At 41.3% G+C, this 19,709-nt stretch overlaps 1 protein-coding gene across 1 annotated transcript in view; it reads left to right on the forward strand.

Moving 5' to 3' along the window:
• CFAP92 (cilia and flagella associated protein 92 (putative)) overlaps nt 1-19,709 on the forward strand; it is a 60,865-nt gene that overhangs the window by 13,634 nt on the left and 27,522 nt on the right. The window contains exons 8-9 of the mRNA XM_044912692.1: nt 3,859-4,043; nt 18,619-19,523. Of these exons, the coding sequence (XP_044768627.1) occupies nt 3,859-4,043; nt 18,619-19,523 (1,090 nt within the window). The remainder of the gene's footprint in view (nt 1-3,858; nt 4,044-18,618; nt 19,524-19,709) is intronic.

Raw genomic sequence — 19,709 nt, forward strand, 5'->3', positions numbered from 1 at the left:
TGCAGCGGCTTGAGGTTTTACCTCATGAAAGTCAGCATCAAGTTCCACAGGTGCCAGGAAAATCAAATTCTCACAAGCTCTTGTGTTGATGTTGATACATCTTGAGGAAATACGGTTAATTTTTTAGTTTTCACTTTCTTTTTTTTCAAGAATTTATTTATTTATTTGAGAGAGAGACATGCAGCGAGAGGGAACACAAGCAGGGGGAGTGGGAGAGGGGGAAGCAGGCTTCCCGCGGAGCAGGGAGCCCGATGCGGGGCTCGATCCCAGGACCCTGGGATCATGACCTGAGCCCAAGGCAGACGCTTAACGACTGAGCCACCCAGGCGCCCCTAGTTTTCACTTTTAAATGGATTTTTGAAAATCCGCTTTCACCTAAAGTTGGACCTTTCAGGCTGTCTTAGCTCTCCCGTGGCATTGGAGTCTTTTCTAGAGAAATGAATTTTCAGAGACGCATACCCACTCTCAGGCTGTGCTCCAGGAGGACCCAGCCTCCGCACAGCGCTTGCACACTCCTGCTGGGGGCACACATCTCTGGGGAACACCTTGTGGGCTGAATCCCCAAGAGAAACCCGTGCCTATAGATGGGTGAGCTCCGGGTCATCCGCTGACTTTGGGTCGAGGTTGATTTTGCTGCTTAATTTTGCTGTGGGAGGAAGGAGAAGCTCAGATGGTCTCAACCATCCTGGCGTGACTTTTTCCAGCAGGGTGAAGCCCAGAAGTGTCTGGGCTTCCCCTCTCTCTAACCTGCACTGTCACAGCCCTGTAAGGAGACAATGATTCCAAGAGCACCAGTGACAAACGGACTTTGAATCTTGGCTCAGCCACTGCCCAGCAAGTTGCCCACGTTCTCTGAGTTCTTCGACTCCATGTCCTCATCTGTAGACATGGGTGAGAATTTCCACCCCGGGAGGCTGCAGGAAGGATCACGTGAGATAATGTGTATAAACTTGCACACAGTAGAACTCAGAGAGGTTACTGGTGTGGAGGTGGCAGCTGCTTATTCAGAACATTTGGGTGGGCTGGGTGCAGGGTGCTGGGCCTCCAGCAAGGAAGGCAGAAAGGTAAACCTCCTCCCTTGTACCGATAGCATGGTTTATGGTCCTAAGCTAAGAAGGGCCTTGGCTCGGCAGGCCAGCTGGATGTTTGTTTTTGCCGTAGAATAATAGCATAAGATCATTCCAAAACCAGCATGATAATTTTTGGTAATCATCTTCGATTTCAAGTTAGGCCCTAGGCTTTGCATCCCCTAGTGGTGAATATTTGTTGGCCAGTGACCCATTAAGAGTTTCGAAAGACTCTGGAATGAGCTCTTATTTTTTGTTGCGTAGTGGAGGGGCCAAGTGTCACCAGGCAGGCCTGGTTTGGACATGGGTCCCACCGCTTATTGGCCAAGAGACCTTGGATGACTTCTGAACATTTCCGGACCTTAGTTTCTCTGTCTATGAAGCAGAGACGGTGGCAGCCACACAGGGCTGTTCTGAGGATCCAGTGACATTAAGGCACGCTCAAGTCTGGTTGTTGTAGATTCATGCACCTTGCGGGGTCCGTTCCTGGGCTCCTTTTCTCTTACTCTGGAGCTGGGCTCCTCAGCCTGGGCACTTGTGCCCCCAGGGGGACATTGGGTCGTATGAGGAGGTAGTTTTGGTTGTCACAGGTGGGAGCAGAGGGAAGCTGCTGTCCCATAATGCACAGGACAGTCCCCACAGCCGAGAATCTCTGTCCTCAAGTATCTGTGGTTTTGAGTTTGTGAAACCCTACCCTGAAGTTATGGCTGACGCCTCCCTAAATTTCTGAATGATGATTTGAGTGCACGTTTGCACTGGAGATTTCTTCTAAACGGGGCAGTCTTTTCCATGAAAAGGTTTACAGAGTTCTAGAATACAAATCATGATTAGTTATGGCCTTAATGAGTGGGCTTTGTTGAAGAGAAAGTCGTGGGAGCCCTGGGGGCTGCCCCCAGGAGCTGCACGTGGCCCCATGCTCAGGCCCGTGTGCTCAGCTGCACACCCCGGGCCCGTGACTTGTTTTAGAAGGGAAGCTCTTTCTGAGCATGAGTGACTGGGACTTCGTGTGCCCTAGAAATACATTTACAAACCTTGTGAAAGGAGCAGAGCTGATCTTTTTGAGCACCCGCTATATGCTGGGCAGTGTTCCCAGCAACTTCTCCTACATAAACCCTCTTAATCCTTCACCCTAAGCATGGTGGGATCTCTGCCCATTTTGCACAGGAGGAAATTAAGCCTCACAGAGCCTCTAACTTGTTGTAGGCCATGTGACTATAAGATAAGAGAGCCAGGATGTGAGCCTAGGCCTCTCTGTACAGCTGGAGGATTTGATCTCCCCCCCCCAGCCCCCACACCAATATGTCTCCACCTGGTAAAATGTATGGACCCCTTTCATGAGAAAAATATTCTCCCAGCTATGTGTGTGCCACGCGGTGGCTCCGTTCACCCACCCTTTTCCCTACTTGCGCTACCGCAAACTGTCCTAGCCGGAGGTGTGCCATGTTTGATTCGGCTCTGATGTACCAGTTATGTTCTACATCAGGATCTATGCTTTTCTTGTTGGACCACACCTGTTAAAGCAGCACCACTGGCCTCCATGACAGAGACCCTGGCATTATGTGTTCTTGAATGTGTTCTGTTCTAAAGTACTTGCCTGGAGCAGCACTCTCCAAGAGAACTTTCTGCAGTGATGGAAATGTTCCAGATCTGTGTTGTCTGGTCCAGTAGCTCATAGCTACACATGGCTACTGAGCATTTGAAATGTGACTCATGTGATGAAGGAACTGCATTTTAAGTTGTATTTAATTAAATTAATTTATTTATTTATTTATTTATTTAGATTTTTTTAATTTATTTGTCAGAGAGAGAGTGCAAGCTGAGGAAGAAGCAGGCTCCCCGCTGAGCAGGGAGCCTGATGCAGGACTCGATCCCAGGACCCTGGGATCCTGACCTGAGCCGAAGGCAGACGCTTAACCAACTGAGCAACCCAGGCATCCCTAAATTGTATTTAATTTTAATTTTAATTTAAGTAGCCACAAATGGCCAGTAGTTACTATACTAGAACAGTGGTTCTGAATCACCTGGGGAGCTTTTATTATGTTTTTTTTTTTAATATTTTATTTATTTATTTGAGAGAGAGTGAGAGAGCACAAGCTTGGGGGCGAGGCAGAGGGAGAGGGAGAAACAGACTTCCCACTGAGCAGGGAGGCCAACGTGGGACCTGATCCCAGTACTCTGGGATCATGACCTGAGCAGAAGGCAGACACCCAACTGACTAAGCCACCCAGGCATCTCACTTGGGGAGCTTTTAAAAACCCTAGCTTGGGGACGCCTGGGTGGCTCAGTCGGTTGGGTGTCTACCTTTGGCTTGGGTTATGATTGGGCTCCTTGCTCGGCGGGGAGTCTGCTTCTCCCTCTGCCTGCCTCTCTCCCTGCTTGTGCTCTCTCTCTCTGACAAATAAATAAAATCTTAAAAAAATAAAATAAAAATAAAAACCCTAGCATGGAGGCTACATCTCAGACCAAGTAAATCAGACTGCTTGAGGGTACCACCTAAGCATTGATATCCCTATAGATGATTCAGGAAATGCTTATATTACAAGATGATCATCAAGATTAAATCACAACAATTAAATTCTCTTAGGGAACTTATGGGACCTCAGTTTGAGAAACTGGCATATAATATGCTGGTAATAGGTGTTTGCCAATTCCTTTTTTTTTTTTTAAGTTTTCTTCTTTTGGTTATAATTTAACATTGGCTCTTTTCAGGTTGCCTGAACCCTTTGTACTTGTCTTGGGCTGTCATGAGTAACAGTCTAATGCTGTGCGTATTTCCCTCCCCACCCCCCAGGATGGCAAACTGTTGTGAGTCGTGGCAGGGGGAAGTCTGCCAGCATTTTAGATTGTTTTTTGACTTTAAAAACAGAAGTTCCTATCATGACTGAGGAGCAAAAACAGGACTTAAATCCCCTGACCATAAAGATCAAGTGTGTTTCCTGCCTTCCATCACAACCTGTTCCCCTCCATGAACTAGAGGTAAGAATGAGCCAGAAAAACTGATTGGAGAGCTCTTTTTCCCATCTGGTTGCCCATTACATGTCATCTCTAATTCCCCCCAGTGGCCTTCTGTGAGATGGATCATCATCCCCATTTCACCGTTGAGGATCTCACAGCAAGACATGAGAGATTAGGTTCCTGAGTTTAGGAGCTACCAACTCTTGATGTCTCCCCACTACACCAAAGGTGTCCTTCAGATGCAGGTAGTGATCCTCCCTTCAGAAGGAGCCCCCAGGCTTCATGGATACAGCAGCAGTGCTCACATAGATGCCACTCATTTTGAACCAACTAGGTTTCGTACTGATGTTTATCCTGGGAGTTCCCTTTTTCCTATTGTAGGATCCTTGTTTCCTGGATTCCGTCTTCCTCTTGCTTTGTTTGCTCTCTGATTTTGCTAGAACACATCTTCCTGTGGCTTCTTGAGAAAAGGTTAATGAGAGATACTTGTTTTGAGGTCTCATGTGTCTGAAAATATCTTTATTCTACCCTTACACTTGAGTGATATTTTAGCTGGTATAGAATTCTCATTTTCCTTCAGTTTTGAAGGGCATTATTCTATGCTCTTTTATGTTCCATGTTGAACCTTTGTATTTGCTTTTTTTCTTCTCTCAGAGCTGTAGGATCTTCTTTTTGTTTTCTGAAACTGCTTGATTATGTGTCTTGGTGTGGGCATACCATATATTATACTTCATTTTGAAATAAAAATTCAGAGGAAGTTGCAAAGGTAGAGAGGTCCTATGTACACTTTGCACAGTTTTTTTCAGTGGTTATGTCTTATATACCAATAGTATAATATCAAAATCAGGATATTGATAAATGTGTGTGTAGTTCTCTGCCACTTTATCACATGCATGGATTTATGTAACTGGCACTGCACTTAAGATACAGAACTATTCCACCACCACAAAGTTCTCTCATGCTACCCTTTTATAGTCACAACCACTACCTAACCTTGCACCATCCCTAACCACTAACATGTTTTCCATTTATATAATCTTGTCAGTTTGAGAATGTTATTGTTGTGGGTTGAATTGTGTTCCCTCAAAAAGGTATGTTGAACACTTAACTGCCAGCAACTCAGAATGTGACTTTATTTAGAAATGGGGTCTTTACAGAGTTAATCAAGTTAAAATGAGGTCATCAGGATAGGCCCTAATCCAATATCACTGATGTCCTTATGAAAAAGGGAAATTTGGATGTAGAGACCAACATAGACAGAAGACAAAGAATATATGAAGAGATGTAGGGAGAATGCCATGTAGTGAGTAGTTATGTTGTCACAAGCCAGGAAATGTCTGGGACTACCAGAAGCTGGAAGAGGCAAGGAAGGATGCTCCCTTAGCAACTTCAGAGGGAGCATGGCCTTGCTGACACCATGATTTTGCACTTTTAGCCTCCAGAACTGTGAGACAATGAAATTCTGTTGTGCTAAGTCACCCAGTTTGTGGTAATTTATTATGGCAGTCCTAGGAAATGAACAGTTATATAAATGGAAACATCCAGTATGTGACCTTTTGAGATTGGCTCCCCCGCCCCATTCAGCATAATGCCCTTGCATTTAGCTGAGTCATTTTTTTAAATTTACTTTTAATTGTTTTTAAGACCATTTACATTTAGTGTAATTATTGATATTTTAGAGCTTAAGTCTGCCATTTTAATATTTTCTGTTTTCTCTGTTTTTTGTTTGTTTTCTTTTTCCTGCCTTCCTGTGGGTTTTTTAGAATTTAATTTTGATTTATATTATTTTTATTTTTGAATGTATAGGTTTTTAGTGGTTACTCCAGAAATTACATTATGCATACATAACTTATCACAGTCTACTGGCATCAACATCTTTCCAGTTTGAGTGAAGTATAGAAACCTTACCTTCCTTCAAATCTGTTTACCCTATCTCATTTATAATTGTCTTAAATATTTCCTCTATATAGACTGAGAACCACATCAGACGATGTTATACTTTTTGCTTCAACTATTAAGTGTAATTTAGAAAACTCAAGAGGAGAAGGAAAGTGTATTGTATTTACCTATAGATTTGCTCTTTCTAATGTTCATTTTTCCTTTCTGATGTTCCAAGATTTCTTTTTCTTTTTCTTTTTAAATTATTTCTGTTTCAGGAACTTCCTTTAGTCATTCTTTTAGGGTAGATGTGCTGACAACAAATTCTCTTAGTTTTTCTTTGTCTGGGGATGTCTTTATTTCTCCTCTATTCCTGAAGGCTAGCTTCATTTGATTTAGAATTTGGGGTTGACATTTCTTTTTATTCAGCATTTGAAAAAAGTTATGCCACTTCCTTTTGACCTCTATGGTTTTTTGATGAGAAATCAACTGTCATTTGAGTTGTTCTTTCCCAATACGCTGGGTGGCACTTATCTTTTGCAGCTTTCAAGTTTTTTTTCTCTTTGTCTCTGGTTTTCAGAAGTTTGACTGTGATGTCTCAGTATAGACTTTTTGGGGGTTTATCCTGTTGGGTTCACTCAGTTTTCTGAGACTTAGGCTTATGTCTTTTGCCATAAAATCACAAATTTGGGAAATTTCAGCCATTCTTTTTAAAAAATATTTATTTTGAAGGAGGGGGGGCAGAGGAAGAGAAAGAGGGAGGGAAGCGGACTCCTTGCTGAGCATGGAGCCTGATGTGGGGCTTGATCACAGGACCCCAAGATCATGATCTGAGCCATATACTCATATAAGTATATGAGAGTCATATACTTAACTGACTGAGCCACCCAGGCATCCCAGCCATTATTTCTTTAAATACCTTTTAGCACTACCCTTTTTCTGCTCTCCTTCTGGGAATCCAATGTCATTACTATTAGTTCATTTATTACAGTCTCACAGGTCCCTGAAGTTTTGTTCATTTGTTTTTAGTCTGTTTTCCTCTATGTTCTTCAGATTGGATAATTTATATTGTTTTATCTTCAAGTTCACCAAGTCTTTTCTCTGTCCCTTCCATTCTGTTATTGAGGCCATCCACTGGTTTTTAAATTTTTAGTTATTGTATTTTTCAATCCTAAAATTTCCATTTGGTTCTTTATATCTTCTATTTCTTTGATAGGACTTTTAATTTTTTTCATTTGATTCAATCATGTTCACACTTGCTTTAAAATTCCTGTCAGATAATTCCAAGATGTATCATTTTGGTGTTAGCATCTGTTGATTGTCATTTCTTGTTTAAGATGGGATTTCCCTGGTTCTTGGTATGATAAATGATTTTTAAATTATATCTTCGACATATTAAATACTAAGTTATGAGACTCTGGATCCTATTTAAATCTTCTGTTTTAAATGTTCTGCCAGTGGAAGAAGGGGAATGCTGTCTTATTTCTGTCAGGTGGAGGTGGCAGTCCAGGTTCCCCACTCAGCAACCATGTCCTAGGGGCAGGGATGCCTTGCTACTACATGCTTCCCACATGATCCTCACTAACCACCACAGTGGTGGGGAGGCCACATTACTGCTGGATGGTGGGGAAAGATTTTGGCTTCCACTCTGCCTCCCTCGATGCCTTGTTACTGCTGGGCAGGGGTGAAAACCTTGACTCCCAACTTGATCTTTTCTCATGGCACCCAAGTCAGGGGAATTGTTACAGTTGGACAAGGGTGGAAATCTGGGTTTCCCATTTGACTTTTGCTTATGGGAGTGGGGTGGGCCTGGTTTTCTTCATGGTGCTTGCCTGGGGTAGGGCAGTTACTAGCCTAAAAGTTTTCTGGCTCACTAAGCTGCCCCATTCTTGTTTCTTTGGCTGGAGAGAGAAGACTTTGGGATTTTTCCTACCTACTCCCATTAGCATTTCTGAGTTTCTGTCTTCTCCAGCACCTAGTCTAGAATGTGTGAGACAAGTAGAAACCCCAGAGAACTCATCACTTGTTGTTCCTCAGGTCCCACAGTCCTTAACCTTCTTCTCTCCATCCTTCTGAGTCTCCTTATGTTTGTTTTACATCTAAAGCCCAGAGTTTAAAGAATCTGTACTTAGCAGGAGAAATAGGAAAAAGTGTGTCTATTTCATTGTGGTCCAGAACAGGAAGCCTGTTGGTATAGAGATGTAGATATACATTTTAAAAATTTTTAAATATTTTATTTTTAAGTAATTTCTACACCTAATGTGGAGCTTGAACTTACAACCCCGAAATTAAGAGTTGCATGCTCCACCTGAGCCAGCCAGGTGCCCCTAGAGATAGATATTTTTTGTTTTTATTTTAATCACCTGGTGCTCATCATGTCACATGCACTCCTTAATTCCCATTACCTATTTCACCCATCTCCCTCACCTCCCCTTTAGGAACCATCAGTTTGTTCTTGGAAGTTAAGAGTCTGTTTCTTGTGTTGTCTTTCTTTCTCTTTTTCCCTTTGCTCATTTGTTTTGTTTCTTAAATTCCACATATGAGTGAAATCATATGGTATTTATCTTTCTCTGACTGACTTATTTCACTTAGCATTATACTCTCTAGTTCTATCCATGTTGTTGCAAATGGCAAGATTTCATTTTTTATGGCTGAATAATATTCCATTGTATATATATACCACATCTTCTTTACCCATCCATCAGTGGACACTTGGGCTGCTTCCATAATTTGGCTATTGTAGATAATGCTGCTATAAACATCAGAGTGTATGTATCCCTTTGAATTAGTTTTTGTTTTTTTTTTTTAATTCTTTGGATAATACCTAGTAGTGCGCTTGGTGGATCATAGGGTAGTTCTATTGTTAAATTTTTGAGGAAACTCTATGCTGTTTTCCAGAATGGCTGCACCAGTTTGCAAATTCTACCCACAGTGCAAGAGGGTTCTTCTTTCTCCACATCTTCACTAACTCCTGTTGTTTCTTATGTTTTTTATTTTAGTCATTCTTTTTGGGGGGGGAGGGGGAGTGTGCGAGCATGGGGGGAAGGGCAGAGGGAGAGGGAGAGAGAATCTTAAGCAGAGTTCATGTTCAAGGTGGAGCCTGACATGGGATTCAATCTCACAATCCTGAGATCATGACCTGAACCGAAATCAAGAGTCAGACACTTAACTGACTGAGCCACCCAGGTGCCCCTGATTTTAGCCATTCTGACAGGTGGGAAGTGATATCTCATTGTAGTTTTGATTTGCATTTCACCGATGGTAAGTGGTGATGAGCATCTTTTCTGTATCTGTTGGCTATCTGTATGTCTTCTTTGGAAAAATGTCTGTTCATATCTTCTGCCCATTTTTAAACTGGATTATTGGGGGGGGGTGTTGAGTTGTATAAGTTCTTTATATATTTTGGATAATTTTATCAGTTATATCATTTGCAAATATCTTCTCCCATTCCACAGGTTGCCTTTTAGTTTTGTTGATTGTTTTCCTTCGTCATGCAGAAGTTTTTTTTAATGTAGTCCCAATAGTTAATTTTTGCTTTTGTTTCCCTTGCCTCAGGAGACATATCTAGAAAAAAGTTGCTACAACGAATGTTAAAAAAGTTACTGCCTTGTTCTCATCTAGGATTTTTATGGTTTCATCACTCACATTTAGGTCTTTAATCCATTTTTGGATTTATTTTTGTGTGTGGTCTAAGAAAGTGATCCAGTTTCATTCTTTTGCATGTAGCTGTCCAGTTTTCCCAACACCATTGGTTGAAGAGACTGTCTTTTTCCCATTGGATAGTCTTTCCTGCTTTGTCAAAGATTGACCATATAGTTGTAGGTTTACCTCTGGGTTTTCTATCCTCTTCTATTGATCTGTGTGTCTATTTTTGTGCCAGTACCATACTGTTTTGATTACTACAGTTTTGTAGCATAACTTAAAGTCTGGAATTGTGATACCTCCCGCTTTGCTTTTCTTTTTCAAGATTGCTTTGGCTATTTGGGGTCTTTTCTGGTTCCATACAAATTTTAGGATTGTTTGTTCTAGTTATGTGAAAAATGCTGTTGGTATTTTGATAGGGATTGCATTAAATGTGTGGATTCTTTTGGATAGTATAAACATTTTAACAGTATTTGTTCTTCCAATCCATGAGCATAGAATGTCTTTGCATGTCTTTGGGTCATCTTATCTTGAATTTCCTTCATCCGTGTTTTTATAGTTTTCAGAGTACAAGTCTTTCATCTCTTTGGTTAAGTTTATTCTTAGATATTTTATTGTTTTTGGTGTAATTGTAAATGGGACTGTTTTTTAATTTCACTTTCTGCTGCTTCATTATTAGTGTATGGAAATGCAATGGATTTCTTTACATTGGTTTTGTATCCTTCGTCTTTACCGAATTTTGTTTATCAGTTCTAGCAGGGTTTTTTTGGGTGGAGTCTTTCAGGTTTTCTATATATTGCATCCTGTCCTCTGCAGATAGTGAAAGTTTTACTTCATCCTTATGGATTTCGATGCTTTTTATTTCTTTTTGTTGTCTGTTTGCTGTAGCTAGGACTTCCAGGACTATGTTGAATGAAAGTGATGAGAGTGGACATATTTGTCTCTTCCTGACCTTAGGGGAATGACTCTCAGGTTTTCACCATTGAGAATGATATTAGCCATGGGTTTTTCATATAAGGCCTTTATTATGTTGAGGTATGTCCCCTGTAAACCTACTTTGTGGAGGGTTTTTTTCATGAATAATGTACTTTGTTAAATGATTTTTCTGTATCAAAATGATCATATGGTTCTTATCATTTCTCTTATTGTTGTGATGCATCACATTGATTGATTTGCAAATACTGAACCACCCTTGCAACCCAGGAATAAATCCCACTTGATTGTGGTGAATGATTTTTTTAATGTATTGTTGGATTCGGTTTGCTATTATTTTTTTGAGGAATTTTGCATTCTATGTTCATCAGAGATAATGCCCTATAGTTCTCTTTTTCTCTGGTATCTTTATTGGGTTTTGGTATAAGGGTAATGCTGGCCTCATAGAATGAATTTGGAAGTTTTCCTTTCTTTTCTATTCTTTGAAATGGTTTGAGAAGAATAGGTATTAACTCTTCTTAAATGTCTGGTAGAATTTTCCTGTGAAGCAAATGGTCCTGGACTTTTGTTTGTTGGGAGTTTTGTGATTACTGACTCAGTTTCTTTGCTGGTAATTGGTCTGTTCAAATTTTCGATTTCTTCTTGATTCAGTTTTGGTAGGTTATATGTTTCTAGGAATTTATCCGTTTCTTCTAGGTTGTCCAATTTGTTGGCATATAGTTTTCATAATATTCTCTTATACTTGTTTGTATTTCTGTGGTATTGGTTATCTCCCCTCTCTTATATATGACTTGATTTAATTAGGTCCTCTCTCTCTCTCTTTGTTGAGAAGCCTGGCTAGGGGTTTATCAATTTTATTGATTATTGTTGATGAACCAGTTTCATTGATCTGTTTTATTGTTTTTTTTGTTTAGTTTCTATGTCATTTTTTCTCTGCTCTAATCTTCATTATATCCTTCCTTCTGCTGGCTTTAAGTTTTGTTTGTTGTTCTTTTTGTAGCTCCTTTAGGTGTAAGGTTAGGTTGTTTAGTTGAGATTTTTCTCACTTCTTGAGGTAGGTCTGTATTGCTATAAACATCCTCCCTAGAATAATTTTTGCTGTGTCACAAAGGCTTTGAACTTTGTGTTTTTGTTTTCATTTGTTTCCATGTACTTTTTTATTTCTTCTTTATTTCCCAGTTGACTCATTCATGTTTAGTAGCATGTTATTTAACCTCCATGTGTTTGTGGTCTTTCCAGGTTTCTTCTTGTAATTGACTTCTAGTTTCATAGCATTGTGTTCAGAAAAGATGCATGGTATGATTTCCATGTTCTTGAATTTGTTGAGTCTTATTTTGTGGCCTAATATGTGATCTATTCTGGAGAATGTTTCATGTGCACTTGAAAAAAAATGTGTATTCTGTTTTAGGATGGAATGTTCTTTTTTTTTTTTTTTAAGATTTTATTTATCCATTTGAGAGAGAGAGCACAAGCTGGAGCTGAGGGGCAGCAGGAGAGGGAGAAGCATGCTCCCCACTGAGCAGAGAGCCCAATGTAGGGCTCGATCCCAGGACCCTAAATCATGATCTGAGCTGAAGGCAGACACTTAACTGACTGAGCCACCCAGGTGCCCTTAGTATGGAATGTTCTGAACGTATCTGTTAGATCCATCTGGTACAATGTGTCATTCAAAGCCACTGTTTCCTTGTTGATTTTCTATTTAGATGATCTCTGCATTGATGTAAGTGGAAGTGTTAAAGCCCCCTACTATTAATTCATTATTATCAATTAGTTCCTTTATGCTTGTTATTAACTATTTTATGTGTTTGGGTGCTCTTATGTTGGGTGCATAAATATCTACAGCTGTTAGATCTTCTTGTTGGGTTGTCCCCTTTATGATTATATAGTGCCCTTCTTTGTCTCTTGTTACAGTCTTTGTTTTAAAGTCTATTTTATCCAATGTAAGTACTGCTACTTCAGCTTTCTTTTGACATCCATTTGCATGATAGATGTTTCTCCACCCCCTTACTTTCAATCTGCAGGTGCCTTTAGGTCTACAATGAGTCTTTTGTATTGATAGTTCTGTATTTATTGCTATTTTATTACTTGTTTTATGGTTGTTTCTGAAGATTTTCTCTGATTCTTTCTTGTCTTTCTCTCTTTCATGGTTTGATGATTTTCTTTAGTGATATATTTGGGTTTCTTTCTCTGTATTCTTTGCATATTTATTAATGGTTTTGATTTGTGGTTACCATTATGTTTGTATAGCAGTTTATATTAAGTTGATGGTTGCTTAAGTTTCAACTCATTTTTTACTCCACTCCCCTCCATGTTTTAGTGCCCTATGGTGTCATATTTTACATCCTTTTATTTTATGAATCCCTTGACTGATATTTACAGAAATGCTTATTTTTAATCCTCTGGTTTTTTTTGTTTGTTTGTTTTTTACTTTTCATACTCACTTGTGTTCTTTCCATTCAAAGGGTTCCTTTTATTATTTCTTGCAGGGCTTATTCAGTGGTCATGAATTCCTTTAGTTTTTGTTTGAGAAACTCTATTTGTCCTTCTATTCTGAATGATAGCCTTGCTGGATAGAGTATTCTTGGCTGTAGATTTTTCCCTTTCAGCACTTTGAAGATATCTTACCAGTCCCTTCTGGCCTGTAAAATTTCTGCTGAAAAATTTGCTAATAGCGTTGTGGAGTTTCCCTTGTATGTAACTGTCTTCTTTTTCTCTTGCTGCTTTAAAATTTTTTTCTTTATCGCTACTTTTTGCCATTTTAATTACTATGTGTCTTTGTATGGACCTCCTTGGGTTGATTTTTGGGGGTGACTCTGTGCCTCCTGGATCTGGATATCTGTTTCCTTCTCCAGATTAGGGAAGTTTTTAGCTATTATTTCTTCAAATAAATTTTCTGACCCGTTTTCTCTCTCTTCTTCTGGGATCCCTATAATGCGAATGTTACTATGGAGTCACTGAGTTCCCTAAGACTATTCTCAATTTGTGTATTTTTCATCTCATTTGCTCATCTTGGTTACTTTCCATTACTGTCTTCCAGGTCATTAATTCATTCCTCTGCTTCATCTAGCGTTTTATTTATTCCGTCAAATGTATTTTAAATTTAATTTATTGTGTTCTTCATCTCTGATTGATTCTTTTTTATCTCATTGTTAAGGATTTCACTGATGTCCTCCACTATTTTCTCAAATCCAGTGAGTATCTTTATGATCATTACTTTAAATTCTCTGTCAGGCATATTACTTTTATCTGTTTCACTTAGGTCTCTTGCTGTGGTTTGGTCCTAGTCTTTAATTTGGACATATTTCTTTGTCTCCTCATTTTGTCTAACTCTCTGTGTCTGTTTCTGTGTGTTAGGAAAGTTAGCTACTTCTCCTGCTCTTGAAGGTAACAGCCTTATGAAGAAGAGGTCCTGTAGTGCCCTGCAATGCGGTGTCCCCTGTTGCCCAGGACCTGGCGCTTCCAGGGAATGTCTCCTGTGTGTGCTGCCTATGCCTTGCTGTTGAGTCCTGCCCCCCCCCCCTTTTTTTTCAGTCCAGTTGTCTGCAGAGGCTCTCTTTGCCTGTTATGGGCAGTATTTGGTTCCCAGCAGGGGTGCAGTGCATTTTAACTAGGTGTACACTGGCTGCTTCTGAAATGAGACCTGCCGACACAGCTGCTGCCACTGGAACTGAGGTCCAGCAAAATACCAGGTCACGAGGTGAGGTGTTGGTGGAGTTTGTGCCAGTTTTCTGGGGTAGGGGCCCTGCAGTGTGGGTACTGAGGCAAGCATGAGTGGGAAGGGTGGACCTGCCGAAGTGCAGGGGGTGGGGCAGAGGGCTTGGTGTAAGCAAGTTAGATAGTGAGTGTCAGTGGTGCATTGGTTCCCACAGATGGCCTCGTGTTTATGCTGGGGGACAGGGGAAGGAAATGGCACCTGCCAACTCCTTTGTTCTTGGAGAGGTCTTCCAGTGATCCCTGCCTCTCTGGGCCATGCTCTCGGATGAGTAAATCACTCTGACTCTCATCTGTGCCCCCCCCACGCCCGCCATGGCATTTTTAAACTGCTGCTTCTAGGCTATATATGCATGGGTTGTTTGTCATGCTGTCTCTTTAAGGGCAAGGACTCTTCTTCCTAATGCCTTCCAGGCACCCCCAGGACTGAGCCTGCTGATTTTTAAAATTCCAGGCTTTAAGTCCCACTGGTTGTAAGAACTCATGAAATTTGGCCCCCCTTGCTTTCAGTGCCAAATGTTATGGGGATTTGTCTTCCCCTTGTGGGCTCCCCAGTATGCAAGTCCATTTTTTACTCTTCTCTGCACCACTGGCTCCTTCTGCACCACAGATGGCCACAGTCCATCTCGCTCCCCAACTCTGTCTTTCTCCTCCTTACCTTCTTTGATGTGGTCTCTTCTCTATCTTTAGTTTTGGAGTTTGTTCTGTCCATCTTCAGATCATTTTCTGGGCTATTTACACTGAAGTGAGTGTTATCTAGTTGTATCCATGGGAAGAGGCACGCTTAGGGTCCTCCTATTCTGCCATCTTTCCAGCCTCCTCAAATATCTTTTCTACACATTTCTTTTCTTCTTCTGGAACTCTGATGATACAAATGTTAGACCTTTTGATATTGTCCCACAAGTCCCTGAGGCTCAGTTTACTTTTACTTTTCAATCTTTTTTCTCTCTGTGTTCAGATTGCATACTTTATTTTAAAAAAAGATTGATTTATTTATTTTAGAGAGAGAGGTAGAGAGTGTGTGTGTGCTGGGGGGTGGGGGTAAAGGCAGAGGGAGAGAGCGTCCCTAGCAGACTCCGTACTGAGTGCAGAGCCCAACATGGGGCTCGATCTCATGACCCTGACATCACGACCTGGGCTGAAACCAAGAGTCAGAAACTTAACCAACTGTGCTACCCAGGCGCCACTTAGATTGCATACTTTATATTGATCTGTACTCAAGTTCACTACTTATTCATTCCTCTGCCATCTCCATTTTGTTCTTTGGATCATCCAGCGAATTTTTAATTTTAGGTATTATATTTTTCATTTATAAAATTTCCATTTGATTCTTCATTATAGTTTCCATTTGCTGAGACTGGCTACCTTCCATTTGTTTCAAGAATGTTTGCAGTTACTTGGAGAATGTTTATAATTGTCTTAAAGTTTTCATCAGATAATTCCAGTATTCAAGTCATCTCAGAGTTCGCATCTGTTTGTTGTCTCTCCCCTTGATAATTGGTCAGCATTCCCGCTTCTTTGTATGTCAAGTAATTTTGAATTATATGTTAGACATTTTAAATATTATGTTGTGAGACCCTGGGTCTTGTTTAAATCCTATGGAGAATGTTGGCTTTTTGTTTTATTAGACAGTAACCTTAGGGTTAAGCTGTAATTTCCAATTTACCTTCTGTGGCTGTGGTTTTAAGGCCAGTTCAGTTTTCAAAGATTTTGTAGTGAAATCCAAGTCTGTCCTGCATGTGCAGTATTCAGGGGCCAGTCAGACCTGTGCCATGGTCTCTGTAGTTCAGTTCTCAAAACCCCTGGTATGCTGCTTAAGGCCAGATCCACACATGCACAGTTCAGGGATAAGCCCAAGTTTACACATAACTTTATGGAACCCCTTTCTTGATTTCCCCCCTTTCTACACTCTCCAGGTCCTAAGGAATCCTCTTCCTGGTCTGCTGGCTTGAAAGGTGTACCTTTAGTGTTTCCACTCTGACATGCCCTTCCTTGGACTCAGTCTGCCTCTGAGGACAGGTGGTGGGAAGATATGTAGAGTAAAAACAATATTGAGGGTTTACCACATACTTTTTGTATCACAGTTCCTCTGGTCAAAAAGGATTTCCCTCTCTCAGATTTTTAGGTCCCTGCCCAGCTGCTGCCACTGCTATCAGAGTGTAGCTTTGGAACTTGAACTTGCATGAGGGCAGGGCCAGGAGAGAAAAACAACCTAGATCCCTCCAAACTCCCACTCTTTCTATCCTATGGGGGTCCTTCCTCCCATTCCTTAGAACAGAAAGAGAGGGCTTCGCTTAGAGCTCTGACTGTCCATGCCTGCTGCACAATTCTGGGATTCAGGCTTCCTTCTGAGTCCAGTCTGTGACATACAGGAGGAAAATAAACCCAGGAAACTCATAGCTACGTTGGTTGTACTTTGAGTTTGGTTTCCATTCCCCATTTTCCCATTACCTTTTACTTTTCAGAGGCCTCTGATAGCTGCTCCACACATTCTGTCTATGGTTTCTGGTTGCATTCACTGGGAGATTCAGGGTGGGGTGTGCTTATTCCACTTAACCAAATTTTAAAGTTCATCTTTTACCATTCTTAATTTTTTCTCTTTTACTATTGTTTTATAAATGTTCTTTTTATATTCTGTATACAAGTCCTTTGTTAGATATATATGTATTGTACATATTTTATGCCAGTCTAGGGCTTGACTTTATTTGATAAAGCCCATTTTATCAGCTTTGGCTGTTATAGTGTTTTTTGTGTCCTGTCAAGGAAATATTTTCCTATGTTCATGAAGATTCTCTCCTATGTCTTCTTCTTGAAGATGTATAATTTTAGCTTTATATTTAGGTCTATGATTCATCTAGAATTAATTGCATTTTCCTATCCATGAAAATTTATATTTCTCTATTTAGATTTTCTTTAATATCTCTCTGCACTATTTTCTTTTCAGTGTACAGGTCTTACACATTTTTCATTGCGTTTCTTTCAAGCATTTTATGTTTTTATGCTATTGTAGGTGATATTTTTAAATTATTCATTGCTAGTAAATAGAAATACAATAGATTTGACCTTGATGATATTCCTTTTTATACACATAACTAAACAAATATATTTAGTTTATGTACCTGATCATTCTAATATCTTATGCCATTGTGCAACCAATTTTGCTAGTAGTACCTTTTACCTTAGGTATTTTGTAATTTTTACCGTGGTTACACATTTAATTGAACTTTCTCCATGGGGATTCTTTGAGGCCTAGGTTGAAAGTAGATTTCTCTAGAAGGTTTTTTTTTTTTTTAAGATTTTATTTATTTATTTATTTAATTTATTTATTTGACAGAGAGAGAGATAGCAAGAGAGGGAACACAAGCAGGGGGAGTGGGAGAGAGGGAGAGACAGGCTTCCCGCTGAGCAGGGAGCCCAATGCAGGGCTCGATCCCAGGACCCTGGGATCATGACCTGAGCTGAAGGCAGACGCTTAACAACTGAGCCACCCAGGCGCCCCTCTAGAAGGTTTTTTGATAACTTCACCAGGTACCTGGGAGCATACCAACCCAGGATTATTTAAAAGTTTCCATGTAAAATAAATAGTACACTTGGAGTATGAATTCAGATCACAAACTTGCATAAGGGTTAACTTTTGATTATAAAATTTTAGCATCAAGATTAAAATATGCAAGATACCCTGTTTTCTGTCCCTCCTTTCCATCTCATTTTCCATGCCCTGTTAAACCCCAGACCTCTGAGCCCTTCTTCACCTTGTTGTAGCTTTCTGCTTAGATACCTATTAATATGCCAAAGGTGATCTTATGCCAACCCTCCAGATGTCTGGGAAATATGGATTACCTTTTCTTTTTTTTTAAGATTTTATTTATTTTATATGACAGAGAGACAGCGAGAACAGGAACACAAGCAGGTGGAGTGGGAGAGGGAGAAGCAGGCTTCCCGCTGAGCAGGGAGCCCGATGCGGGGCTCGATCCCAGGACCCTGGGACCATGACCTGAGCCGAAGGCAGATGCTTAACGACTGAGCCACCCAGGCGCCCTGGATTACCTTTTCTAAAAACCACTTATCTCCACCTTTTCTGCACCTAGCTTTGGGCTTGGAAGTAAAAATACAGATGTGCAAAATGCACATGGCCTGTCTTCATGGCACTCAGTTTGGGAGGAGGAAATAGTGACTTAGTACTTATTAAGCCCTGTCTTGTGTCAGCCACCATCTTGGTGCTTTCATGTATGTCACTTAATCCTGGGGATGACCTAGCAGAGCAGGCTCTTTCATTGGTACTTTTGTGGGTGAGGAAATCCAGGCCACAGGGGCTGCAGGTGGCAAATGTGGCACTAGGATTTGAGCCCCCTGTGGGAGCCTACCTTTAAAGGGGAGGCAGAGTGACCACCACTGCAGCCTGTTGATCTGTTGTCATTTCATTCCCTCCTAGAGGCTGTGCATCCCTGTGTACTGCAAGTACCAGTTCTTTAAGACTCCAGTTCACAGAACAGAGGGGCGGCCCCATGGAATCCACATCCACTTCCAGGACATCAATGTCATCTTTCTCGGGGCAATGCAGCCCAGTGACCTGAGGGAATATCTGGAGGGGCCCCCCATGGTGGTGCAAGTTCATGACAGGGACCGCAAGTTAGAGGAGTATTTCCGGAAGCCCACCTTGTTTGGGGATGACCCCTTGGATGCATACCTCAACCTCCAGTCCCTCATCTCTCCGGAAGAGACAGAGAGCAACCCCTTTGAATCCCACAACAAAATATGGGACCCTTATGGGGTTGCCCAGGTCAGTTTTGCCGACCTTCTCCTTGGCCACAAGTACTTGAACTTGGTCGTCCCCATCCACAGCTGTGAGCCCAAGCCCACACACCGTGGCCAGAATGGCAGAAGCAGGAAGGTTGTGGGGTTTCGGGTCCCCACAGATGGCTTCCAGCACAACCCAATGCCAATGGGTAATTACCTCGAGGCCAACTCTGTGCTCAAGCTGCGGGTGGACATCGCTGTGCCACTGCGGGCCAGGGCTGAAGCCCCTGACCCAGAATTTACAGGCACCCAGTTTGGCCGCATCGTTTTCGTGTTTGACTCCAAGAAGATCTCCCTCCTCCATGACCTGCTGCAGGACATCACCATGATCAATGCCAAGGCCCTTGATCTGGAGGCGTACCCTATCAGGGACATTCAGCAGATCCTGTCGGCCTTTAAGATGCGGGTGAAGATCCAGGAAAGGCAGGACCTGGATGTGCTCACTGGCTTCCACCTGCTGGATGGGAAGATCCACCTTCTCATTCTGGAGGGTTTAGCTGACCAAGGCTTGAAGCGGTTATGGGACAGCCATCAAAGCCGGTGGGTGTGTGGTTTTTTGTGTTTCGTGTAAAAGTCATGATGTCGGGATGCTGAGTGAGTGGAGTGGGGAAATCTTTTGAAGCCAGGTTCAGGTTTAGTGTCCTCATCTTAAGGATGAGAGAAAGAAATGTTGATCCAGTTCCTCTCGGGGTTTATTATAGAGCATTTCACAGGGCTCCATAATTG

The sequence above is a fragment of the Neomonachus schauinslandi genome, chromosome 1 (genome assembly GCF_002201575.2).
Source record: "Neomonachus schauinslandi chromosome 1, ASM220157v2, whole genome shotgun sequence".
NCBI lineage: Eukaryota > Metazoa > Chordata > Mammalia > Carnivora > Phocidae > Neomonachus > Neomonachus schauinslandi.